This window comes from Mustela lutreola, chromosome 8, assembly GCF_030435805.1.
Source record: "Mustela lutreola isolate mMusLut2 chromosome 8, mMusLut2.pri, whole genome shotgun sequence".
Lineage (NCBI taxonomy): Eukaryota > Metazoa > Chordata > Mammalia > Carnivora > Mustelidae > Mustela > Mustela lutreola.
Window position 1 is genome coordinate 108691904 of NC_081297.1, and position 27570 is coordinate 108719473.

General features: G+C 35.1%; 1 protein-coding gene across 1 annotated transcript in view; it reads left to right on the top strand.

Moving 5' to 3' along the window:
- Positions 1 to 3830: 3830 nt before the first annotated feature.
- GLIPR1L2 (GLIPR1 like 2) overlaps positions 3831 to 27570 on the top strand; it is a 30842-nt gene continuing 7102 nt past the window's right edge. The window contains exons 1-4 of the mRNA XM_059186364.1: positions 3831 to 4055; positions 6146 to 6391; positions 8553 to 8656; positions 24070 to 24155. Coding sequence (XP_059042347.1) covers positions 3840 to 4055; positions 6146 to 6391; positions 8553 to 8656; positions 24070 to 24155 — 652 coding nt within the window. The 5' untranslated portion in view covers positions 3831 to 3839. The remainder of the gene's footprint in view (positions 4056 to 6145; positions 6392 to 8552; positions 8657 to 24069; positions 24156 to 27570) is intronic.

Here is a 27570-nt window from a genome sequence, read left to right on the forward strand (position 1 = left end):
CTTCAAGAAATTTAATGAGTTAAATTATATCACCACTTTCAAGATTAAACAAGTTAAAACTCTTTGAGGGCTAGATGAATAGGCTAAAATTTCAAAATTCAAAAAGTCACAAGCTATAAGAACTTATGAGAAAATGAACATCTTTTAGTACCACTGGGGAGAAGAATTTCCTTTCCTATTCATGGTCCTTCTGGCTTGACTAAGAATCAAATTGTCATGAGACAGATTAACAAAAGAAAATCAAACTTGATTTTGTATGTATGGGGAATCCAAACAGACACAGAAATTCCAAAGACAGGCAAAATAAGGTATATATATCATTCTGAACTCGGGAGAAGGGAACAGCAATCTGGATCTCAAAGAGAAAAAGTGCAATTCACAGGAAGATCAAAAAGTAAATGTATAATAAATGTTTGCTGGACCTTTCAGAAACAAGGGGACAAAAAAAAAAAAAAAAAAAAAAAAAAAACAAGGGGACATAGAAGACTTTGATCAAACAGACCCTGCTAGGTTCCTCCCTGTCTATCAAAACTAGGTCATAGTATAATGTAGTAATCTATGGCAATAACTCTCTTCCTGGAGCAGTCCTCTATCTAAATTCTTCATAGAGACCTCACAGTTGCAGGGAGATAAAGAGCTTTTCCTGAATCTGATGGGTTTTGATTGTTCTTGAACTCAAACTAGTCTTCATGCCAAAGTGTCCCATCTTGGGATGCCCTGCCCAAGTCCTCTGATATAGACTCTGTGATTTTAATACATAAAATGTTAAACAGTGGTTAAATAATCCTCAAATATAACATACCCCTTTAAATTTTTTGAAAAATGTATTTTAGAATCTAATATATTTGAAGTGTTTCTTGTATGAAGTACATAATGTGGACCAATTCACTGAAAGACTGAATATTTTGCAAAACATTCTCAGCAAACCCAACCTCTTTCTGCACACAAAAAAAACTACCTGGATTTATGGGCCCTTCCTCTGTACTTCCATTTTAGTCACTTGGGTTTAAAAACTAGCTCTACCATATACTGGCTGGTGACTTTAGACCAATTACGTGACCTCTTTTTCTGAGTTTTCCATCTGTTAATCAGATAATCATAGTGTCTGTTTCTCAAACATTTATGATTTAAATGAATTGATATTTTCCAAGCATTTTAAATAGCCCCAGATAGTTCTGGAAACACTAATGACAATTATACAATACTGTGAATGTAGCTGCCACTGAATTTTACACTAAAAATGGTTAAAATGGTAAATTTTATGGTAATGTGTATTTTACCACAATAAAAAAATTTAAAAAATAAAATAGTGCCTGTAACAAAATAAGAATTTTTAAAATAAACTAAAAGTAGCATTTACTGGGGCACCTAGGTGGCTTAGTTGATTGAGCATCTGATATCAGCTGGAGTCATGATCTCTGGGTCCTGAGATGGAGCCAGCATCAGGCTCCAAACTCAATGGGGAATCTACTTATTCATCTCCCTCTCCCTTTGCCCCTTCCCCTGCTCATGTTCTCTCTCTCTCTCTTTCTAAAATAAGTAAAATCTTTTTCAAAAATAGCATTTACTACTCTGCATCATAATTATTAGTTTATTTGAATCACCCATAACTAAAAGATTCATATGGATAGACTACATATTTAGTTTGTTCAGACTACATATTTAGTTTGTAACTCTAACACCTATAAGGGACTCAGACATATAGGAGGTCCTAAAGAAATACCTATGACTGAATGTGGTGTCCAGCAATAGGTTGCCTAAGAGACAGTAACTTCCTTCTTAGTATAATTATTTAAGGAGAAGTATAATGATCTCCTATTAGTGATGTGTCAGAGCGTCTGACCAATACATAGGACTAGTAAAATTGTCTAAAATTTCTTCCTAATCTAAGATTGCATTATACTACTTATCTTGTGCCTTGATACAGCAATTTTCATAATCTAACAACAGTACCAACATAATAAAGGAATTCCATCTTTCACCACATGCCACCTCCATCCCTGTTTTAGTACCTGCTCGTACTAAAACAGTTGTAGTCTTTTCAGATCTCCTGGTATAATTACATGCTCTTTTCCCTTTGCTTAGAATGTGCTCTGTCACGTGTATGCTTCATATTCTTGCAGTTACGTTCTCTAGAAAGGCTTCCATGGTCCTCATAAAGGGTGTTAATTGTCCCATACATGCTGCAACAACATTTTGGTTTTATTTTTATCACATGTTAATAGAGTTACCAATTTGCTAGTTCTCTAAACTATAGGCTATTTGGCAGCAGAGTCTGGGTCTTTCTCAATTATCTAACACATTGCCTGGTAATAAACACTTATTAGAAGTATAACAGCATGAATGAAACCATCTTGTGAGGTCTACTGCTTTCAATTGTATACATCATCATTTTTTAAAAGATTATTTATTTTAGAGAAAAAGAGACACAGAGCAAGACCATGACAGGAGGGGGAGAGGAAGAGAATCTCAAGCTGACTCCCCACTGAGAGGGGAGCCCAAGTTGAGACTTGATCCCACCATCCCAGATCATGACCTGAGCAGAAACCAAGAGTCAGAGGCTTAACCCACTGACCCACCCAGGTGCCCCTGTACACTGTAATTTTTAAAGCACATTTTAAAATATATTTTGACCAGCCAGATGCCAATGCTTTCTTTGTGGCAAACTTCTGTCCCAGTGTCCCTGATTTCAAATACCTCTTCAATGCTATGGAGCACGGTTGGTTATATGCAAATGTGTATCCCAAGCCAAATATGTGCTTTTATTTTGTGCCTAGAACTTATATTCCTCAAAGCAAGTTTTCTTCAGCAAAATGTTTGAACGCAAAGAGACCAAGCCAAAATCTGCTAAGACACTAGCCATTTTGCCTGAAAGAAAGAAATGAAAACAAAAAATGAGTTCTTACCAACTGTGAACAAGACAATTTGTCAGAGATGATGAACTCTGATATTATAGGCTGTCTATACAGATCTGGTGAGATGAAATGAAAATACTTTAACCTTAGGAGAACTTGATGTTTTCTACTCTACCCCCTACAAGCTAAGCTTTCCAGTCTTCCATTTATTCTGTGGTTCCTCACAAAAGATTATTAAAACACTAACAGAAAAATCTCAGTGAGGAAGTCTGAATTAAAGAGGAAATGCCTTTGTCCATGAGGATAAGAAAGGGTGCATCCCGCACTAAATTTTCAACTCAAGAGGCAAGAATGGAAGAAAATGATCTACTGAATTTTCAACAGTATCAAAGAAGAATGCTCATTTCCCCTTGCATAATTAGAAAGTTCCTCAAACACGTTCATTATTCAGCAACTGGCATTCAGTACAGATGGCTCATTAATAAACGATGACACATCATGTGATATCAGAAATCAACTTTGGATAATATTTAGTTTTAGTTTTTGTTTTTTAAAAGATTTTATTTTTTATTTGACAGAGAGATCACAAGGAGGCAGAGCGGCAGGCAAAGAGAGAGAGAAGGAAACAGGCTCCCCGCTGAGCGGAGGGTGGATGTGGGACTCGATGTGGGGCTCGATGTGGGGCTAGATCCCAGGACCCTGGGATCATGACCCGAGCCAAAGGCAGAGGCTTTAACCCACTGAGCCACCCAGGTGCCCCATATTTAGTTAGCTTAGTTTAGTGAAAAGCCTGTACTCCTTTGACTCAAGCCTTTCTTCGGTTAGTTCTGCAGATTGCTATGACTCTCTGCCCCTAAACCTAGGACTTTGTTACCGCTTCTCCCTAAGCACCTCCAAAAGCAGGCCCAGCTTGCGTAGGTCGGGGTGTGGCTTGGAAGGGGCGGGCTGGCGCGTGCGCACTGGCCTGTCTGCGACGGGTGGGCCATGGAGGGTCCAAGGCCCTTTGCGCGGGAATGGTGCGCCCAATCACTTCCCCTGATGCGAGGAGGCATTTTGAGGCTGTGGCTTCTACTGCTGGATTTCGGTTTGAACGCGACACTTCCTCACGAAGAGGATGTACACTTTATCAATGAGTACGTGAACCTCCACAATGAGCTCCGGGGCAACGTCCTCCCCCGAGGGTCTAACTTGCGCTTCATGGTGAGGCTCTAAGGCGGTTACCCAAACCAACAACCTCCTTGTCACAATGCCACCCCTCAACCTCAGAACCCGGGCACGGTTTCACTGAGGTTGACGGATCGCGGGGAACAGCACTTTTAGTTTGGGTTTAAAAAATACCCTCAGATAAAAAACATGTCACTCTTCACACACGGTTATTGCCAAGATTTTGCACAGTACTGGGATTTGTAGAAGTACTCAGCTGAGGGATTGTCTCAGTCACCCATCCCAGCCCTGGCCTTGATTTTGCATTCCCTTACAATGTTGTTCTTCCTTTTTCCTCCATTTTCCCCTCCTATTTCCATTTTACACCTCATCAACTGTTCTCTTGCTACTAGTCTTTGTGACTGTCATTTAAATAAATATTCTCTTACCAGGCAATTAGGAGCTTCCAATTTATATTATTAAATGATATTACAAGGACTGTTTCCATAGACATAAGTTTTTTCTTCCCTCTGGATTAGTTCCTTAGACAAATTCGAGAAATAGGATAAATAAATTAAGGGTATGGTATTTTAAATTTATATGATATATAGCAATTGCTCTTCTAAAGGACTATGCCAAATTAAGCAAATACCAGCAGTGTATTAAAAAGTATTTTCCCATAACACAGCCATGGGAAGCAATGACTAAATGCTTACAAACTTGGACTTGAGAGTTGGACTTCCTGGATTTAAATCCAGGCTCCACAGTTTACTGACTCTAAGTAGCTATAAGTAAACTACTTAACTTTTTTGTGTTTCAGTTACTTCCTTTGTGTGATAAAAGCAATAATTATGCATAAGTCATGGGATTATTGTGAACACTGAGTGAGATAATGCTTAGAAAACACTTAGAATAGGGACTAGTACATAGTAGCATGTGATATATAAACAATATGCAAAACAAAGCAATAGAAGGATAGTCCTTGGAGCATTGTTTGCAGATGGAAAGCTGTCTAAAAGGTCATTAATAGGGGAATGGTAACAGGTGTTATAAAATATCCATATTGGGGAATAATACTGTGCTGACTTTATAAAACTTGGGTAGATCTAGTTATGCTAAAATGGAACAATCTCTCTTAAGTGAAAACTGCGAAGTTGAAGGCCAGTTATATTGTGTATGGCATGATTACAATAGTATAGAAAAAAAATCACCCAATACCTACCTACCACATCCCTGCTTATATCTTATATTTGAATATGTTTGTATATGTATATATACAGAGATAGAGAAATGTATACATAAGCAATATTTTTTAACAATTTTTACCTTTGGGGAGGAAAGTACGAGGGATATTCTAAAGAAATATTTGTTTTCTATATTTTCTATATGTATAATCTATGAAATTAAGAAAATTCAAAGGAAATCTTGGTATTCGTTTTTAGAAACGTTTATTTTCAGATATATTGGAGCATGTACAAACCATTTTGATTTTACAACTTTTTTGTTGATTTATCTAAATGTACAGTGAACTTAATGAGTCTCATAATAGTGAAAAAATTACACAATTCTGAATATTTCTAGATAGGTAACAAGGGAACAGTATCTTGTGATATTTTCTTATATTTCTGAGACTATCCACAAAACTTTACATGTGCATCTTTTATAATATTCAGCAAGTACAACTATGTGTTAAAATTTTATATTTATAAAATATAGAAGACAAAATTTATGCCTGACTTTGTATTTTATTCCCCACATTACAATAGTTTGCATATACTCAGTATTCAATAAATAGTTCTTGGATGAATACTTTAAATTATTGTATTATTATGTAGAAAAGGAATGAGATTAAAAGTATATATTCTGAACAGAATACATGTTAGAGTGTATAACCATTTGCATCATCTAACAATATGATTTTTAAATTACAATTAGATAGATAGTCCTTTGCCTCAGGAAATACTTATTTCATTTATGATTAACTCAAGAACATTTTCCCCCATAGAAATTCTACCAACAAGCTCATAAGCACAGTTTTGAATTGTTTTCCTTAAACAGAATATGAGAACTCAAGGAAAATAATTTAGAGAACAAGAAAAAAAATGCTCATTATTATTATTTTTTCTTTGCTTTTTGCATTTTTTCAGACTTGGGATACAGCTTTGTCACGGACTGCTAGAGCATGGGGGAAAAAATGTATCCTTGACCATAATAATCATTTAGAAGAACTAAACATGGCCCATCCTGTATTTAATGGTATTGGTGAAAATATATGGGTCGGACCTGAAAATGAATTCACTGCAAGTATTGCTATCAGAAGTTGGTATGAAGAGAGGAAAAGGTACAATTTTGAAAATGACAGTTGCTCTAGTGACTGTTCTAATTATAAACAGGTATCTAATTTTTATATTAATTCAATAGACTCCTTAATTGCGTTCTACGAAGTTTTTGATTATGTTTCAATTTTATAAATAACCTCAAATGGTAAAGTTACTACTTCTCATAGAATCAAAATTCTAATCAGTCCTAGATCTTCAAAATGTCTGTGATTGCATCTATTATGTGAACCATACAGTTAAAACATTCCTTTAAATGTAGTAAATCTCATTTCCATACCCAAAAATGAAAGGTGCTTTTCTAAAAGTAATACACACTGGAAAAGGAAGAAACTAACAAAAATTATTTTTAAATTATTGACTATAGACATAAGTAAAGAACTTCTTATTTTTTGCACAGATCTGTACACATACTACTATATAGCTGATTGATTAAAACATTTTAAGTGCAAATTAATGATGTTGTTTTCCTGTCTCATCTAACAATCCACCTTTACACTTTATACTCCAGCAATACTGAACCACTTGTTATTTCCTCTATATACACTTGTTATTTCACTGTCACATTATTTATAATCTATATACTGTGCTGAGTACAGAGAGTTATCTTACGCATACATTCTCAACACAACAAGAACATAACATTATTTTGGTTTTCCATAAATATTTATATCAGGAATCAAGAAATAATTGGATTAATTTCCAAGGTGGTTTAAGGGATGATTATTTAAAAAAAAAAAAAAGAGATGATTATTTTTCAATCAATAGACTATGATGTCATGTTTTATGCAGAACTTAAAATTCTATGATTTTGTCATGTTAAATTCGTATCTAAGTTCCATCGAATGAATCGTGTTTCAAAGCTGTTTGATCCATTCTTTCTTCCAGAAAGTTAGAATGGTTCTCCATTGTTTTGCTCATATCAAAGTCAGACTCCTTAATACGATTTTAATAATCCCAGTAAATTAACCAAGTCTACTCCATGATCTTGTCCTGTTATTTTTTCCTCTTTAATTCTGATATCCTAGAGATTTTTGTTTCCTGTTTTTTACCTGCTTAATTCCATTTCAACTACTGCTGACATTCTCTTCTCTATTCTTTTAATATATCACTCTGTTTCTTTAAGAATTGTTTTTTTAAATTTAATTTTTTTTCAGTGCTCCAAGATTCATTGTTTATGCACCACACCCAGTGCTCCATGCAATATGTGCCCTCCTTAATACCCACCACCAGGCTCACTCAAGCCCCCATCCCCCTCCCCTCCAAAACCCTGGGTTTGTTTCTCAGAGTCCACAGTCTCTCATGGTTCATCGCCCTCTCCAATTTCCCCCAACTCACTTCTCCTCTCCAACTCCCAATGTCCTCCACGTTATTCCTTATGCTCCACAAGTAAGTGAAACCATAAGAATTTTTTTAATTCTTTTTTTAAAAATTCTCGTTTTTTTATTCTTTATTCTTTTATTTTTTCTTTATTTTTTAATTCTCATTTTTTAAAACCACTAAAGCTTAGGATAAGGAGAAAAGGATACCAGAAACTGTTTCTCTCTTCCACAGATGTTAACAGACAAAACAAGTACTTTTTTTGTTACATGGAAGTATTTGAAATACTAAAGTCCTACAGAGAATTTCTGGAATATCTTCAATCATTCTCATATTGTCACTCCAATTCAAGACATGTTTTTCTTTTTATATAAACCAGCTCTTTTATACATTTTTTTAAATTGCAGGTCCAGACTCTATTTTATTTTATAATGGAATTTCCTCAACAAAAGAAGAGAAATGCTGACTGCATTCAATTACCCTCTACTCTTATATTGCTTTTCCATCCTTTCTATAATCTTGATGTCATTTTTCTCCTTTCCAGTCACAACTTCCAGTATTCCAAAACTTCTCTTTTCCTTGTTCCTCTCTGTGAATAACCTAGAACTCTCAGATTCAACAGGAGTTTGAAAATTGATTCAAGGTGTAAAACTCTCTGGATCAGTGTTTCTCAAACTCTTTATCCTAAGGCAGAACCTGCTAAAGGTTTCCTAAATAGAGTTTGGGAAATGCTTCCCTAAATTTATGAGAATTCTCTACCTGCATCCAAATAGAGAATACTTCATATTCCTTAAATTGCTTGGTTAACAGTTCCTTGTGAATTGACCATATTATTGTTTATAACATGACAGTAAATGTTTAGAATCAAATTTTGTTTCCTTTGAAAATTTTATTTTAGCTTGTTTGGGACACATCTTACAAAGTTGGTTGTGCTGCTACTTCATGTACAAGAGTTGGACATATTAGATATGGAGTAATTTTCATATGCAACTATGCACCAGGGTAAGTTGTTTTAAATTTTAAAAAGAATATAAAAATAAATCGGGAATTTTTCAAGGTTAAATTTTCCTAACTTTCAAAATATTCTTCTAAATGTCTTTGTGCACTATAAAAGAATTAAATGTAAGATTCTAAAGATTTTAGGGCGCCTGGGTGGCTCAGTGGGTTAGGGCCTCTGTCTTCGGCTCAGGTCATGATCCCAGGGTCCTGGGTTCGAGCCCCACATCGGGCTCTCTGCTCAGCAGGGAGCCTGCTTCCTCCTCTCTCTGCCTGTCTCTCTGCCTACTTGTGATCTCTGTCTGTCAAATAAATAAATAAAATCTTTAAAAAAAAGAAAGATTCTAAAGATTTTAAATTGAAATAGTTTCAATTCTATATTGAAAAAAGTCATATTTTGGGCATATTGATTTAACATACAAATTAGCCAAGGATTACTTCCTTAAAGAATTTTAACTTTGTGAATGGTGCAAGTGAATGGTCGAGTTTCATTCTTCTATACATAGCTGTCCAATTTTCCCAGCACCATTTATTGAAGAGACTGTCTTTTTTCCACTGTATATTTTTTTTCCTGCCCTGTCAAAGATTATTTGACCATAGAGTCGAGGGTCCATATCTGGGCTCTCTACTCTGTTCCACCAGTCTGTGTATCTGTTTTTGTGCCAGTACCATGCTGTCTTGATGATCACAGCTTTGTAGTAAAGCTTGAAATTAGGCAATGTGATGCCCCCAGCTTTGTTTTTCTTTTTCAACATTTCCTTAGTGATTTGAGGTCTTTTCTAGTTCCATACAAATTTTGGGATTATTTGTTCCAGCAGTTTGAAAAATGCTGGTGGAATTTTGGTCGGGATGGCATTGAAAGTATAGATTGCTCTGGGCAGTATAGACATTTTAACAATGTTTATTCTTCCTATCCATGAGCATGGAATGGTCTTCCATCTTTTTGTGTCTTCTTCAATTTCTTTCATGAGTGTTCTGTAGTTCCTCGAGTACAGATCCTTTACCTCTTTGGTTAGGTTTATTCCAAGGTATCTTATGGTTCTTGGTGTTATAGTAAATGGAATAGATTCTCTAATTTCCCTTTCTATATTATCATTGCTAGTGTATAAGAAAGTAACTGATTTCTGTATATTGATTCTGTATCCTGCCACATTATTGAATTGCTATACGAGTTCCAGTAGTTTGGGGGTGAAGTATTTGTGTTTTTCATAAAATGTTTCATGCCATTGGTGAAGAGAGAGAGTTTGACTTCTTTGCCAATTTGTATTTCTTTGCCAATTTGTATTTGCCAACCTTGTATTTCTCTTCATTGTCTGATTGCTGTTGCTAGGACTTCTAGTACTATATTAAACAACAGTGGCAAGGGTGGGCATTCTTTTCGTGTTCCTGATCTCAAAGGGGAGGCTGTCAGCTTTTCCCCATTGAAAATTATATTATCTGTGGGTTTTCATAGATAGATTTTATGAAGTTAAGGAATGTTCCCTCTGTCCATACTTGGAAGAATTTTAATCAGGAACAGATGCTATATTTTGTTAAATGTTTTTTTTTTTTTTTAATCAGTTGAACCCAAAATGGATGAAAGACCTCAACATGAGTCAGGAATCTATCAAAATCTTAGAGGAGAGAATATAGGTAGTAATCTTTTTGACACGAGGTACAGCAACCTCTTTCAAGACTTGTCTCTAAAAGCAAAGGAAACAAAAGCAAAAATAAACTTTGGGGACTTGATCAAAATAGAAAGCTTCTGCACAACAAAGGGAACAGTCAACAAAACAAAGAGGCAACCCAGGGAATGGGAGAAGATATTCACAAAGGACACTACAGACAAAGGGCTTATATCCAAGATCTATAAAGAACTCCTCAAATACAACACCCAAATAATAGATAATCACGTGAAAAAATGGGCAGAAGATATGAACAGACACTTCTCCAAAGAAGATATACAAATGGCTAACAGACACATGAAAAAATGTTCATCATCATTAGTCATCAGGGAAATTCAAATTAAAACCTCATTGAGATACCACATTACGCCAGTTAGAATGGCCAAAATTAACAAGACAGTAAACAGCAAGTGTTGGAAAGGATGTGGAGAAAGGGGAAGTCTCTTACACTGTTGGTGGGAAGTCTCTTACATGCAAGTTGGTGCAGCCACTTTGCAAAACAGTGTGGAGATTCCATAAGAAATTAAAAATAGAGCTACCCTATGACCCTGCAATTGCACTACTGGTATTTACCCCAAAGATACAGATGTAGTGAAAAGAAGGGCCATATGTACCCCAATGTTCATAGCCGCAATGGCCACAGTCACCAAACCATAGAAAGAACCTAGATGCCCTTCAATGGACAAATGAATAAAGAAGATATGGTCCATATATACAATGGAATATAATGCCTCCATCAGAAAGGATGAATACCCAATTTTTGTATCAACATGGACGGGAAGAGATTATGCTGCATGAAATAAATCAAGCAGAGAAAGTCAATTATAATATGGTTTCACTTACTTGTAGAGCATAAAGAATAACCTGGAGGACAGTAGGAGAAGGAAAGGAAAATTGAATTGGGGTAAATTGAAGGGGGAGATGAAGCATGAGAGATTATGGACTCTGAGAAATAAACCAAGGGTTTTGGAGGGGAGAGGGATGGTGGTTGGGTAAGCCTGGTGGTGGGTATTAAGGAGGGCACAAATTGCTTGGAGCACTAGGTGTGGTGCATAAACAATGAATTCTGGTACACTGAAAAGAAATTTAAATTTGAATTCTTTCTCCTTACTTACCATGTGATTGTTTACTCTACACCTGAATACCTTCCTATTATGGGAAATAACTACCTTGCAAAATAGCCTCCATCGCTAGAGAATTTTGTGGGAAAATCTGAAGTTTTGTTATAGGTCAAGATTACATTATAAGTAATACTATTAAAATGTCCAATCAAGTGAGAAAATATCCTAATCAACATGTTAAGAAAACAGTAAAAAGAATGACTACATGCTAGGATTAAGAAAGAATTTCTGCCAGGGCGTCTGGGTGGCTCAGTGGGTTAAGCCTCTGCCTTCGGCTCAGGTCATGATCTCAGGGTTCTGGGATTGAGCCCTGCATTGGGCTCTCTGCTCAGCAGGGACCCTGCTTCTTCCTCTCTCTCTGCCTGCCTCTCTGCCTACTTGTGATCTCTGTCTGTCAAATAAATAAATAAAATCTTTAAAAAAAAAAAGAAAAAATTTCTGCCAAATAAAATGCTCTGATACTAGCCAAAAAGAAAACACAAACAAACAAACAAAAAAACACATCAGTTACTGATTACTGATTGTATTCCTCTGGTTAGGGAAAATAAGAGAACTATGATATAAATCAAATCACACTCAGAAATCCCCTTCCTGACCCTGTTTTGTGACCCTGAACACAGTCATACAAAACAAGTCAAGACATAGCGTCATTTTAAAACCTCTTAGGCTTCCTTTCATTACTACAGAATGAAAGCATTGGGATGATAACTGTTATAGGGAGAAACTTTTGAAAGTTAACTGCTAATTGGTATTGAAAATTTAGGGAACTAGGTACAGATTTAAGGGAGGAAAGAGGTTTCCTCTGAGGCACTAGTCTTCATTAATGCACTCAACACCTCTATACAAGGCACAGATTTGTCTACCAACAAGACCAAAAAAGGCTGACCATATTTAGTTTGTAGTCTTGGATGGGAGACAAACAATATATAAATAAACACATAAATAAATAACATTTAATTAGATAATGAAATATGCCATAAAACACAAGGCAAAATAAGCAGATGGAATATAGGCAAGGTAGTTGTAAGAGAAAGTGGCATTTGGCCTGAAGATGACTAAATATTTCAGATAGAAATAAGAGCATATACAAAACCTTTGAGCTTCGAATGAGTTTAGCATGTCTGAGAAATGCATAACTGGTAAGAGATAGGAGTTCAAGTGGAAAATTAGGTGACAGCTACCAAATAGCATGTTAAGGATTTTGGAACTTATCCTACGTAGTGGCCAAGGCAATGGAAAGTCTTAAACAAGTGAGTGAAATGATCTTTTTTATGTTTTGAAAAGAACCCTTAAAAAAACCAAAACATTATCCTTGCTATTATATACTGAGCACTGAGTATAGGAAAATATGGGTACAAAGAAGAAGTAAACACAATTGGATTTTTTCTATATTACAGGCTATAGACTATGGTATTCTTTTTCTTTAAGTAAGCCCTACAAACATTGTGGGGCCTACACTCATGACCCTGAGATCAAGAGTAGCATGCTATACTGAATGAGCCAGCCAGGTGCCCCTAGTCTATTTTGGATTAGGGTTTTAGAATGTGCATTGGTTTTCTTTTGTTACATAATAAGTTACCACAAATTTAGTGACTTAAAACAGTACATTTTGTTATCAAATTGTTCTATAGGCTGTAAGTTCATGCACAGCTGTGGCTGGATTCTCTGCTCAGAGTCTCAAAGGCCAGTATCAAGAACTTGACTGAGTTCTTATCTCTTAAGACTCTAGGGAAGAATCTGCTTCCAAGTACATTACAATTGTTAGGAGAATTCAGTTCAATGTAATTATAGGACTTGGACCACATTTAGCTGCTGGCTCTCAGCCAGAGGTTCCTCTCAGCTTCTAGAGGCTGCCCACATTCCTTAACACAAAACTGCCCCCATCTTTAAGTCAGTAAAACCTTCTCATGCTTCAAGTCTCTGACTTCTTTTCTGTGACCAGCTAGAGAAAACTCTTTGCTTTTAGAGTGCCAAATAATTGAGTCAGGCCCACCTGGATAGTTTTTCTTATTTTAAGGTCAACTGTGCCATATAACATAAGCCATTATTAATAGAAGTAAAGTTCATCATACTCACTGTCCTGGGAATTAAGCAAGACATGTAGATACCAGGGGAAGGGATCTTATGGTCCATCCTAGAATTTTGCCTATCATAGAATGGGAATTGAGAGGAAAGGTCAGTTTCTGCATATATCATGGAGTTAATCTGGAGCTAATAATATTAGTTTATGGATTTGATTGAGGGATACATGGGATCAATAATCCAAGATGATACCTATGTCTTTAGTTTGATAAACTGGATGAATAATGATGCCATCAATTCAATAGAGAAGAACAGGAAATGTGTTTTGGTTTGGACATATTAGGTGGAAATATAAATATGGGAAATGAAATGAATCATGAGAAGTAAAAAGTTCTGCAAAGATCTGGGATAGGTTTCTAAGCAGAGGACACTACTGGCATAAAAGCCCTGAGATAGAAATAAATTACAGTCTTGAATGAAATCACCTTATGTGAGAGTATAGAGATTTATTTTAAGGGTCAAGTCCTGGAACACTACCATATTTCAAATTTAGACAAAGAAGATAAGAGGAAAATCTAAATGGTGCTGGTAAGGGGTACTTGGAAGCCAAGTAAAAAACATGAGTCAATATGCTCAAAGTGGCTAACTGTATGAGATGCCTCTAAAAAAATGAAAAGCATGAGGAAAGAGAGATGACATTTTCATTTGATAAGATGAAGGTATTTGGTGACCTTAATTACAGTAATGAGTGCAAGACTACGCTATAAGTATAGTGATAAGATGAAGCTACAAGGTAGGATTATTATACTTTCCACCCACCTGTCCCATAAGCTTTTCTTGAAATTTCTATCAACCATTTTTCTTTTGATACAAATATTGGCAAGTTTGCCCCATGAAGGATCTAGATTAGAACATACATTAGTCAACTCAGTCCAAGTTTTATTTTATATGTACTCAAAGTAGACAGTAATAGCTATCTTTCATAAGAATAGTTAGCAGAAAAATCAATCCATCATAGTATTATGAAATACTGAGTAAAAATTAATATAAGAGAGACAAACTGAAAATTGGAATGTGTAGGGAACTGGATGGTACCACACCCCCAACAAAGATATAACCAGGTCCTAATTAACAGAACTGTCAATATTAACCTATATGACAAGAATGAGTATTGTCTTATATGGCAAAAGATGTGATCAAGATAAGGATCTTAAGAGGAATTGCTTAGCCTAGAATATTTAAGTGGCCCTAAATGCAATCACATATATTCATGTAAGAGAGGGAAAGGGAAATTTGGCACTTAGTTACACAGAAGAGGAAGAAGCAAAGAGATCATAGAAGAGGTTGGAGTGATATATTAATAAACCAAGGAACTTCTGGAGCCACCAGAACCTGGAAGAATCAAGGAAATCCCCCCATGAGCCTTTGGAGGGAATGCAGTCCTGCCAACAACTTGATTTTGGACTACAGGCCCCCAGAACTAGGAGAATAAATTTTTGTTACTTTAATCACTGAATTTATACTAATCTGTTAAAGTAGCCACAGGAAAGTAATACAGAATGGAAGAATAAGACAGATTTGCCATAGAGAAAATATAAATCAATGACAATCTTGAACCTCTTAGAACACAAAGATGAATAATGGAAATCAAAATATGTTTAAAGAAAGAAAGGAACTATATAGGGCAGATAAATCTATAAACTGGCACTCCTAAGGAACAGAGAAGAATAAATGGAGTGTAAATAATAATCAAAGAAGAGAGAACGTTCCTAGTCTATAAAATACTCATATAAAGATTAAGATCACTCGTAAGGATCAGAAAAAAATGAACTGAAATAATATTTATATATATCATTTTCTAGTGATTATTATTCAGTTTCAAAGACTCAAATATTTCTAAACAAAATAAAGTAAAATTTTAAAAGTATTAATTAGACTAGCCTTGAACTTAGACATTGGAACTGCTACAATCAAATATGACCATGAAAAATTAAGTTTCAGTGATAGGTTATTTTATTAACTAAGCTAGGAAAAGATATAGTGTGGAGAAAAAGCATTTGTTTATTTTTGGACATGTTGTATCTGTAGGTGACTGCAGAGCCTTTTGTTTAATTAAATATATATTTGTGGGAGGTGCACCAAACACTGAATAGGCAAGAGAATTCCATATTTTTTAATACGGTGTCTATCCTAAAAATGCTTGTACTCTGTTGGGAAGGAAATGTGTAAAAATAAACAAATGTATAAGTAAGTAAATAAATTAAAAGGCAACATTAACAAAATGCACACATACGTATACTTTAAATAGAATAGAGTTGTTGTAAAAGCAGGTATGAAATCATAGAAACATTTACCTGAATATAGGTCTAAAGGTAAAGTAAGGGATCTGGGGTTGATGAAAACGACTTGACTCTAATGCCAAAAGAAGTAAATGATAGTATCCAAAAGTATTTAATAAAGAAAATTTTCTTTATTTAATAGTTAAGGAAATAGAGTTTGGCAGGTGGTGCCATTTTCTTTATTTCATAAACAGATAGCTAGAATATATTTTTCCCAGCCTCCCTAGAAATTTGGTGGGGTCCTGTGACAAACTTTAGCCAGTAGAATATAGGCCACTTTCAGGCCTACCCTTTAAAAACTTTCCCCATGTTCCTTCACACTCTGATCTTTTTTCATCTGTTGGCTGGACACAGAGGATCTGGTGGTAGATTCAGTTGTCCTAGAAGGTGGCACAGCCATGGCTTAAAGTGAGCCAGTGCCCCAGGATGACTGTTCAGAGGAAAGTTCTGCTCTACCACTGTCAATACCTATACTTCTATGACATGAATTCTGCCTACCATTGCATGGAAATGGTGACGGAAGGTCAGATCAGGATGTAGTTTGAAGATGGAGCTAATAATATATGCTGATTGATTTAACTTGAGGAGTGAATGTAATAGAATAATCAAGGATGATATATCTGCCTAATTTGAGCAACTAGATGAGTGGTGATACCATTAAATTAGGTAGGGAAGGCTCATAAATGAGTAAACCTTGGGGGAATAGAAAGTGTTCTGTTTCAGACACATTGGGTAGGCAGACAACTATGGGAAATGTAAATGAATCATGAGACATGAAGGTATAGGATAGGTTCCAAAGTAGTAAGAACTGCAGGTAAAGACTCTGGGGCAGAAATGAGTTGGTCCTTCCTGAGATCACCTTGTGAGAAAGTTAAGTATAGAAAATAGAACAGAAGAAACTTAAGGACGAAGCCCTTCATCACTACAGTATTTTAACTTCAGGCAAAGAGTTATCAGGAGTATAAAGAGAGTCTAGTGAGGTAAGAGAGAAACTAGAACTGTGCTAGCATTTTTAAAAAATAACATTTAGACTTATTTTCCCACCATTTTTTAATTCTATATGAGATTGTTCTTTTTCATGTTTTTCTGCATACATAATAATTTATGATTCGATGATATATCATATTGTAATCATTTCAGACATTCTGAATAACAGTTTAAATACATTAAGGATAAACAATGCATATAACCATTTGAAGCAATGATAATATGAAGAGCTATGACAAGTTCACAAATGTTCAGTGACAACCATGTCGCATTCACTGCTTGGCTATGATTTTAAGACATCATCAATGGTAACATGTATCCCATTTACAGAGATGTTAAAATATGAAAAGATCTGCATCTTAGAATTATGAAATACAGTATATAACTAAAAGGAAATATCTATAAAACAATATGTATCCTTAAAATAAAAACATGTTATATGAAATAATATTTTGCTTGCAATTTAATACAACTATTTCATATTTTAAAATGTTGGCTATGAAGCACTAAATTTGATTTTATGAACTATTAAGGCTCATGACTTGCAGTTTGAAAAATAATGCCAATTTAGAATACTACTCTGATTAGATGATTGGCAGCAGAGAGAAGAAAAAGAGGTCACTGTGTAGAGTTACATGAAAGCTGTTTTTTATAACCTTGGTTACTAATGCATTTTTATAAGCTAAAGAAAGCCATCAATAAAAGAGAGAGAGGTAGACTATATTAGAACATATGAGGGAAGGGGGAGGTATTGAAGTGCAAGTTCTACACATTTACTTGTGTCTGCAAGTAAATGTAGAGAAAGCTTAATAATGAATATTTTTCTTCTTTTCTTGTTTAATGAAGCTCATGAGGATTTAATCTATTTCATTGATCTTTCAAAAAGAAAAGATTCCAGATTGATTCATACTTTCTAATTTCTTTGTTTACTTTCTATTTTGTAATTTTGAGGTATTCAATCTTCCAAGTATCTTTTAGGAACAGAGGTTGTTTTTGTTAAGGTATACAACATTCCTTTATCTTTAATCCTACTCAATATTGAAGATATTTACAGTTATATAGTTTCTTCTGATTGCAACTTCTGCTGGCCCTTAGGATTTTGTGTAGTAAAACCTCTTTCTCATTACTTTCTATGGACTGTAATTCTAGGTCATTTTAATAAAACATGTTTACTACTTAATAGTCATAATAGAAAAATCATGATAGAAAATTGAAAAGAAATTAATGTTCCCATTTCTATCTTCCAGTTACCCTCCCCAATATTTTATCTTAAAAGATATATTCTATGCATATACCAAAGTATATCTGTCTTTGTGAGTGTGTGTGTGTGTGTGTGTGTGCGTGCGTGTGCGCGTTTCCACAATTCAAACAGAAGTCTACTACACTTCCTGTGGTGTTCTTCAATTTTTTGTTTACTTAGTGATATAAACTGAAAGTCTTTCCATTTGAGTACACAAAGAGTTTCCAGATTCTTTTTAAGGTCTTTACGGTATTCTGTTTTTCAATGAGTGTGCAAAAGTTCATTTACACAATGCTTTCAGGGTGCCTGGTTGGCACAGCCAGTTAAGTGTCTGGCTCTCAGTTTGGGCTCAGGTCATAATCTTTGCAAATAGAAAAGAACTCAGTGGGAACCCTATATTTGCCTTGGCTTTCTCTGAGAGAATTCTCGAAACCAGAGCCAGAGAAACAGAATCCAAGCAACAAATGTGTTATTTGCTGAACATAGGAAATATCAGTGGTTATTGATGTTAAGATACCTTATATTCAGGATTAGGATTCCGAAGAGGAGAGAATTGCAAAGAAGGACACCCAAAAACCTATAAAAATTCTTTATGGGTCCTTGGTCAACTCCTAAGCTACCCATTCTAAGACAAGATTCTGGAAAGATTAAATAGGAGCAGTTGCTCAGAAGCTGAAAATCCACACAGAAATTTCAGAAGCTGCACAGCACTGAGAAGACACAGTTGCAGTCTGGGCTCAGCCAAAATGGAGAGATCAGCCTGGGGACTTACCAAGCAGAACATAAAAATCCAGAAAATATGAATACATTTGATTACATAAAAATTTAAAATTAATTTATAGCTAAAGAAATACTGTAGCTATAGCCAAAGAAAAAACAATATACTGTGAAAATATATTTGTGGAATATATGGCAGAATTAGTCTCATTAATTTGCAAAAAATTCATACAAATAATGAAGAAAAAGAGAAAACACAGAAGAATAATTTAAAGAAGATATGAAAAAGGTCATTTACTAAAAAGAAAAAATTAATCATATGAGGAGATATTCAATTTTATTCCTCACTGAAGTAATTCAAATAAAAACAAATACAAGTTACTACTTTTCACTCATCCATCTGAGATGATAGAAAAGCTTGATATTCTGCACATATGATGGGACAGTAAATTGGTATAATCTTCCTGGATTTGGCAGAATAATAAAATTTAAAATATACTTACTTTTTATTCTTGTAATATCCTTATTAGAATTTTATCATTTTAATATCTTCATGAAAATAAGCCTATATATATATATGTGTGTGTGTATATATATATATTAAAACATATATATATATATATATATATATATTAAAACATACTGAAATGGGTATATATACACAAGGATACCCATTTCAGTATGTTTTAATAGCATGAAACTGAAATTTAAAAAATAATGACTCAAGTAAGAGCAGACTGAACAATTAATTTACCATGCATTATTGTATAACTATTGAAAATACTGGTGTCTTTATGTACCAATCTCACTTGTTAGATGAAAAAGTAAGATTCAGAACAATAATAAGTAAGACTGGGTCTCTTGTTATAGCAGCTAGCATTATCAGAAAATACACTGATTCAGAAGAGAGAAATGGGAAATTTCAGTTAGGTGTGTAAGTCTGCTCTACTAGTCATTCAGAGACCCAGCTTGCTCCCATCTTGTTTCTTCACCACTCCCTGGAGGCAGAATCTATGTCTACAGATCAAGCCCAAGTCACAGATAAGGGTTTGCTTAATCTCATAGTAAGGCAAAAGAAACGTGTTGTCTGCGTGACCATCTCCTATAGCACAAGTGGGAAGTGATGCACATCACTGCCGTTTGCATTCCATTGGATATAAAACTGATCACATGGCCACATCTAAGTTGCAAGGGAAATTGGGAAACATAACATGGTTAGCCAATAATGTGACAAGCTAAAATATTGTTATTTCTGTATTTTAAGAGATATTTAGATTGATAGCTAGTAGTCTATCACAATATATAAGTACTGAGAATTTTTATGGGGAAAAAAAACACTTGTTTCTGGTAGGAATCATAAGAAGACATTAAACAGAAGTTATCTCTGGGAAGATAGAAAGAAAAGTAGAGGAAGGAGACATTTTCCCCTTTAAGTTGCCCTTCTCCCTGCTTGATAGAGAGTCAGCTTCTCCCTCTCATGCTCTCCCTTCTCTTTCTCTCAAATGATACATAAAATCATTTAAAAAAAAATAAAAATAAGGTTGCCTTTTCTGCTTCTTCCTTTCCACCATATACTTACAAGTATTATACATGTATTACCTTTACTTATTTATTTACTTTAACATCAATGAAGGATATCTGGATTGAGATCAGAGAATTATTTAAGAAATTTTTAGAAGACAATAATAACAGGATTTGTAGATCATTATACTAAGTAATGAGAAAGAGGAGGGACAGTGTCCAGTCAGTTAAGCATCAGACTCTTGGTTTTGGCTGGGGCCATAATCTCATGGGATTGAGCCTCACATTAGATGGCTTCCATGCTCAGCAAGGAGTCTGCTTAAAGATTCTCTCCCTCTGCCCCTCCCCTCACTTGCATGTATGCCCTCTCTCTGAAATTAATTAATTAACTAGTTAATTAATTAAATCTGTAAAAAAGGAAGTAAATAAAAGAGGTAACAGTCAAAGAAGATTCTCAGAATTATAATTCAGGCATGACTGGTATTGCCATTAACTGCAATGGGAAGATCATGAAATCCATCTTGAACATAATTAATTTAAGTTGGCTGTGATTTACCTGCATTGAGATGTTCAATAAGCAGTTGGTTATATAGGTCAGAAGCTCATGAGTAAGGCATGGCATAGAACAAATATTTGGAGTGCAAGACTACATAGGGTAATTGAAATCATGTGAGTAAATGGGATTGCCTAGTGAGAGGTATAAAGTAAAAAGAGAACAGGACCTCCAGAATCTTATGCCAACATTTAAGGGCAGTTAAAGGAAGATGAAGTATGGAGAGGAACCTAAGAATGATCACACAGGTAGGAGAAAAGAAAGAAGAGTATCATAGGAGGCATAGGGGAAAGCATGTTTTTAGAAGGAAGTAGTAGTCCAAAATTTCTAAGAGGTCAAGCAAAGTAAGGACATTAAAATATCAGATTAAAGAGAAGTTCATTGATAAGCATAAGAAGAGCCATTTCTGTGAAATAGAGGAAAATGAATGAATTCTGGGCTCTTTTATTGTTGCTTTTATTTTGCTTTGTTTTGTTTTTAAAGTGGGAAAGATGTAAGCCTATTTAAATATTGATATGAAAGGTCAAATACAGATAAAACCAATTCTTTGTAAAGAACAAAGGCAGAGTGTGAGTGTGAGTGTGTGTGTATATAAATATCCAAAGGTACAAGTTCCTGAGAAAAGGAATGTTATTAAAGAAATTAGCCTTAGAAGGAAGGAGGGGCAGTTCTCCAGTTGTATTAAAAAGGAAGGAAGAGGGTACCTGGGTGGCTCAGTTGGTTAAGCAACTTTGGCTCAGGTCATGATCCCGGAGTCCCAAGACAGAGCCCCACATCGCCATCCCAACTCAGCCAGGAGTCCACTTCTCCCTCTGACCCTCTCCCCTCTCATGCTCTCTCTCACTCTCTCTCAAATGAATAAATAAAATCTTTTTTATTTAAAAAAAAAAAAAGGAAGGAAGAAGGAATATTTGTCATGTTTAGTGAAAAAAAAATTCCCATGTTTCAATCTAAAAGGCTATTATATTTCACTGTGAAGTAGGACAGATAATGTCCTGAGAATAAAGGAGACAGTAAAGCTAGAATTTTGAGGTTTGGGAAGGTTTGAAAGAGTTATGATGGAAAATGAGGGAGGAAGCTGATTAGAGAGAAATAGAAAGATTCTCTACCTCCTAAAATGATTTTTTCCCAGCAACACCCAGCAGCCTTGAAGCAGACATGGAGCATGCAGACTGTTAAGGTTCTGTCATTTTTTCCAGCACTGGGGTTTTGTCAGGTAGACATAAAGGAAAAGAATAATGGAGTTATAGGGTTTTAGCCAGATAATATGCAAAGCAATAGACCTAGGCTTTATTGAGAAGAGACAATAGGATAGATAGGGATAAATTAGACTTGCAGTACCAATGAACTTAATGAAGAAATATGACAGGAGTAAATGAGTGAGCAAGCTGCAAGGATAGGAGGCTACAGTCAGTGAATTGCGAGTTCAGAGGTATAGTTTTAGGGGATAACAAGATCCAGAAGTGGCTCCAACAATTATGGAGTATTATTTGAGATGGTAAAGACATCCAGTAACAGGCCAAGCCTTTGGATGAATCATCCATAAGCACATTGTAATCATCTATGTCCCAAATTTAGGGACAAGAACAATTTTGCCTGAAAAGGGAGATGGTGACCAAGGTACCAAAATGAATGAGGCACTAGATCAGAAGGAAGATGGTATCTTGGGGAGGATTAAAAGATAGTGCAACTAAATAATATCCATATCATAGAATTTAAATAATGATCTTCTAGTGGACTTAGGCTTAGACATGTGTATAGTTACTCATTAGGCCACCCAGGCAACACAGCCTTATCTAGGGCCTGGACACATGTCCTAGAGTAGTAATATCCTAAACGTATGGCCAAATATGAGTCTAAATAGTGTTCCAGAGGATTGTTTTGACTTGATCTCAGCAAACCTCTAGGCTGATTCTTGGAAAAAGCAAATGTCTAAAAATAGAAATTTGTCTGTTTCTTCAAGTACTTCCAGGGAAGCTTTGAAATTTCAATGGAACTTGCTGGTAATAGGTATTTAATTTTCTTTTCTCCTAATCCAGGCCAATAATTCCAATTGCAATTGTGGAATTGTACTGTAGATTCGGACTTAACTTGATTTACGTTAAACTTCTTACAGATTCAGAACAAGAAAAATATTGGCATGGGAGAGTATTAGTCTGACATTTCTGGCTATATAATATAAATAGTGATATGAAATTCAAATCTTTGGAAAAGAAGACCCATTGTATTATACCATGATGTAAATTTATTTTGGTATATATATCTCTAAGTTTTCACCCTTCTTCTGGATGGCCCAGAGTGACCTAACCAGGGTCTTCTGTGCCTAATATTTGTTTTTAAAATTTTCACCTATACACTGAGTAAATAAGTATTCTTGTTAAATATTATTTCTCTGCCTATCTTCCCTCTTGCTCAACCTAAATCCTTCATATAAACTTCCCAATTTGTATCTATTGTGTGGCCTCTCTTTCTTACCTAGCCCTGGGCAACTGATGTAATAATTTCTCAATTCTTCCCTCTGTTCTAAACAATGAATTAAACCAAATTTGTAAAATCCCATTTAAATTTATTTGCTTGTTTATATATTTACTTATTTTTAAGGCAGACTTTGAGTAAATCATGCAGCTGGTTCTTTAGGACAATAGGCATTTCAGAATTTTACAAACTTTTCAGAAAATTAATATATCATTTCTATAGAAATTTTTATATATTTGTACTAAGCAGAAAGCAATTAATTATAAAACATTCTATAACATCATTTTGAAAGTAAATTTTTGCTACAAACTTAAATTAAAGCAGCTTTTTTTTTTTAAGATTTTATTTATTTATTTGACAAGCAGAGATCACAAGTAGGCAGAGAAGCAGGCAGAGAGAGAGAGAGAGGAGGAGAAGCAGGTTCCCTGCTGAGCAGAGAGCCCGATGAGGGAGTCGATCCCAGGACCCTAAGAACATGACCTGAGCTGAAGGCAGCGGCTTAACCGTTCACTGAGCCACCCAGGCACCCCTAAAGCAGCTTTAAAACTCATTCACACTTAAATTACAGTACTTTGTTTTAAGGACATGGGGATTCATTTCAGAAAAGATTATTTTCTTGGGGGGAAAAGGAGAAGATTACATCTCCAACTTCAGTACTTCCTTAAGTCCCTTTTCTTAGTTAAATCACCTTAATAACCTAACTAAAAATTGGTAACCATATTATTTAAATGATGAAATTTGAGACTTTTTTCTAACTAAATGTTTTCTGCTTTTTTGTAGAGGATCTCTGTCGAGAAGGCCTTATAGACCAGGAAAAATTTGTGCTCAATGTAGCAGAGATGACAGATGCACAGATTTTCTATGCAGTAAGATAAAGAAAATAACTTAAACATAAAAAAATCCATAACACATTTGATGACAAGAAAAATGAAGTATTGAACACTAGTTTGTTCTTTGTCATGTTAATATTGTTCTTTTGATCAGAGTGTTGTTATTATATTAACAAAGGAGGGTTGAAACTGTATCATCTCTGGAATTTTCTAGACCACCTTTTTTGCCCTCTATTACCCCTGTTTCTTCCCCTAGCGACCTACCACAATGTCTGAAAGAAGGAATGAGAAAGAATAGTTATCTCCTAAAGAAGCTTGCTAGTTAATTCCTGAAATAGCAGCCTGTTTGAGAATGACTGCTCTAAAGGACAGGATAGTCTAAAATATTTATAAAGAGAAAAGAAGTAAAATACCACACATTTAGTAGCCTTTTCTTTTAGTTTTTATTTCCTCCAAAATATTCAAAAGATAGAAGTAGAAAATATATTTGGGTAAACTTTTCCTTAATTTTTCCAAACATAAGAGCATGTAATGCAAAAGTACAGCCACACCTGAAATATAGGATGCTTACAAGAATGTGTTGGGGGCTAAACTGAGACAGTAAGGGGGCACATTGTAATTTTGTGATAAAGAAACGAATGGACAATTTCATCATAATATCACTGCTGACATGAATCCACTCCAACATTCTTGCCCTTGCTTCTCTTGAATCAAGATGCAAAATCTTGCTCTTCCTCTTCCCCTTTTCTTTCTCCTCCTAAAAGAATTCAATCCTAAAACCATTAAGTAGGTCAGAACAAGGTAGGCATCTACACAGAGGACCAGAGGATGTGACATATTAGAGCTTAAGCAGAATGATAAGGGATTCATACACAGTGAACATGAGAAGACAGCCTTAAACAGGGGAGGACAGTGACCACATGGGGGTATAGTCTTATATAGAAGGTTAGAGTGTCTATGGAGTGAAATGGATGTCCATGAATGAGGTCAGACTTAGGGTATCAGAAACATACCAGAACGAAGAGATCTCCATACCAAGAGGGTTCAGTATGTGGTATCTGAGCCCCAGTAAGTGGAGGAGGGCATCAACATGGGGTAGGATTGAGAAGCTTGGCATATAATAGGCTGGACATGTAAGGACTACATCCATGGAGGGACAGTTTGGCACTGGTTGTTTGAACCCAAGCGGAATGTGAAAAGGATTCACATATAGGGATGCCCTGGTAAGAGGTATTAAAATCTATGTAGATAAGAGAGCATCTATGTTTAGAGGCAATTTCACATGATGTATCAAAATTCAAACTAGGTGAGGGAAGCTTTAATGTGGGAGGAAGGTGGCCTGGCATCTGGAAGGGTCAGAGCCCTAGTGGAGAAACAGAGGAATCTACACATTGGAGAAGCCCAAAACTGGGTTTTACAAGTCTGAGCGGGGTGGGAGGGGATCCAAGTGGAGGATCAGCCTATGGGTTGCCAGAGTAAATACAGGATGCCCAGTTAAATTTGGACTTCAGGTTAAAAGAAAAAAAAAAAAAAAAAAAAAAATATATATATATATATATATATATATATATATATATTTAGTATAAGTATATAATATATATATTTAGTATAAGTATATATATATATTTAGTATAAGTATATTCTGAATATTGCATGAGATATACTTGTCCAAGAGATATACTTGTCCAAGAAATTCTCTGTAGTCATCTGTGATTTGAATTCAACTAGGCATCCTATAAATATTTTTAAGTTTTTATTAAAATTACAGTTAGTTAACATATAGTGTAATATTGGTTTCAGGCATACAATATAGTGATTCAGTACTTCACTTAACACCCAGTGCTCATTACAACCAGTACTCTCTTTAATCCCCATCACCTATTTAAACCATTCCCTACACACTTCCCTTCTGGTAACCATCAGTTTTTTCTCTATAGCTAGGAGTCTGTTTCTTGCTTTGCTTCTCTTTTTCTTTTTTCCCCTTTGTTCATCTGTTTTGTTTCTTAAATTCCACATATGAGTGAAATCATATGGTATTTGTCTTCCTCTGACTTATTTCACTTAGCATAATACTGTCACTCTATCCACATCATTGCAAATGGCAACACCCTATATTTTTATTTGCTAAATCTGGCAACTCTATAGCCTGGTGTGGGGTATAAGAGCTCAAGCAGAATGAGGAGGACACCCATGTAGGGAAGAGAGTAGAGGCAACAATGAAATTGGAAACCTACTAGGAATTGATCAAATAAACAAGTAGATTAAGGATAATGGAAGCCAGCTTTCTCACTGTCAGAGAATGGAGTATTAAAAATGTAAAAGAAGAAAATAAAGATGATTCTTGTGAGGAATTGAAATTAGAGGTATTGAAACTTAGGGGTTTCAATAAATATAAATAACATAGATGTAAATGTTTGTATATGTATGTATCTATACACATATACTCCCTAGCTCAGAGATGGTTTTGGAGCAGTGACCTTCCACCCCCAAAGGAATGAGCAAAACTAGCACCCACATCTTGGTTTCCAAATTTGAGCCTACAGTAAAAGAAATGAGGGCTCATTTGGAGAAAGGTCCCAGGGCTGGGGCAGGGAAAATAGAAGTTAAATCCAGACCATCTTTTCATATCTAAAAGCAAAGAAGTGCTCAAAGAGTGATGGGGACATGTAGCAAAATGGACACACAGGACACAAAAAACATCTTAAAGGGCTCTTAGTGATCAAACCTAGGACAATTTGAGTACCAAAATAAAAATAAAAATTATAACTCCTTGCATATAACAGGAAACTCTGATTCATACTAATGTAAATTAATAAATTAATAAATTAGAAGTTTGATGAGGAACAATATATTACATAGTTCCACAGTAACTCCCTATAAAAATATTTCATTACTAGTGGGAAAAGAGTAATTTCACAATGGAGCAGCCCAGCCGGACACCATCCTAATAAAGTGATCCATGTGAACATCAACAGTAATTGGAAAAATCAAGACCAAAACCCTGCACCACCTGCAATGAGAATAACACAGCATCTCTTCTGTGATACTCCTGCAAAGATACATAACTAGGTCCAATCACAAGGAAGCTCAAATAAGTCCAAATTTCAGGTTTGTTTAAAAAAAATTAAAGATCTGTCTACAAGATAACTAATGTGTTATTTTCAAAATATGCCAAGATCATTAATGTCAAATAAAGACTGAATCACTGTCCCAGACAGAAGACAATAAAGAGACGTGAAAACTAAATGTAATGCATGAATCTGAATATGATCTTTTGTTTCAAAGACACTATTAGCACAGCTGGCAAAAAAAATGGAATGAGGTCCAAAGATTAGAAGATAGTAATGTAATAATGTTAATTCCTGATTTTGTTAGTTGTATTACTGTCATGTAGAAAAATATCCTTATTTGTAGGAAATAAATACTCTCAGATATATCAGAATGGCCACTT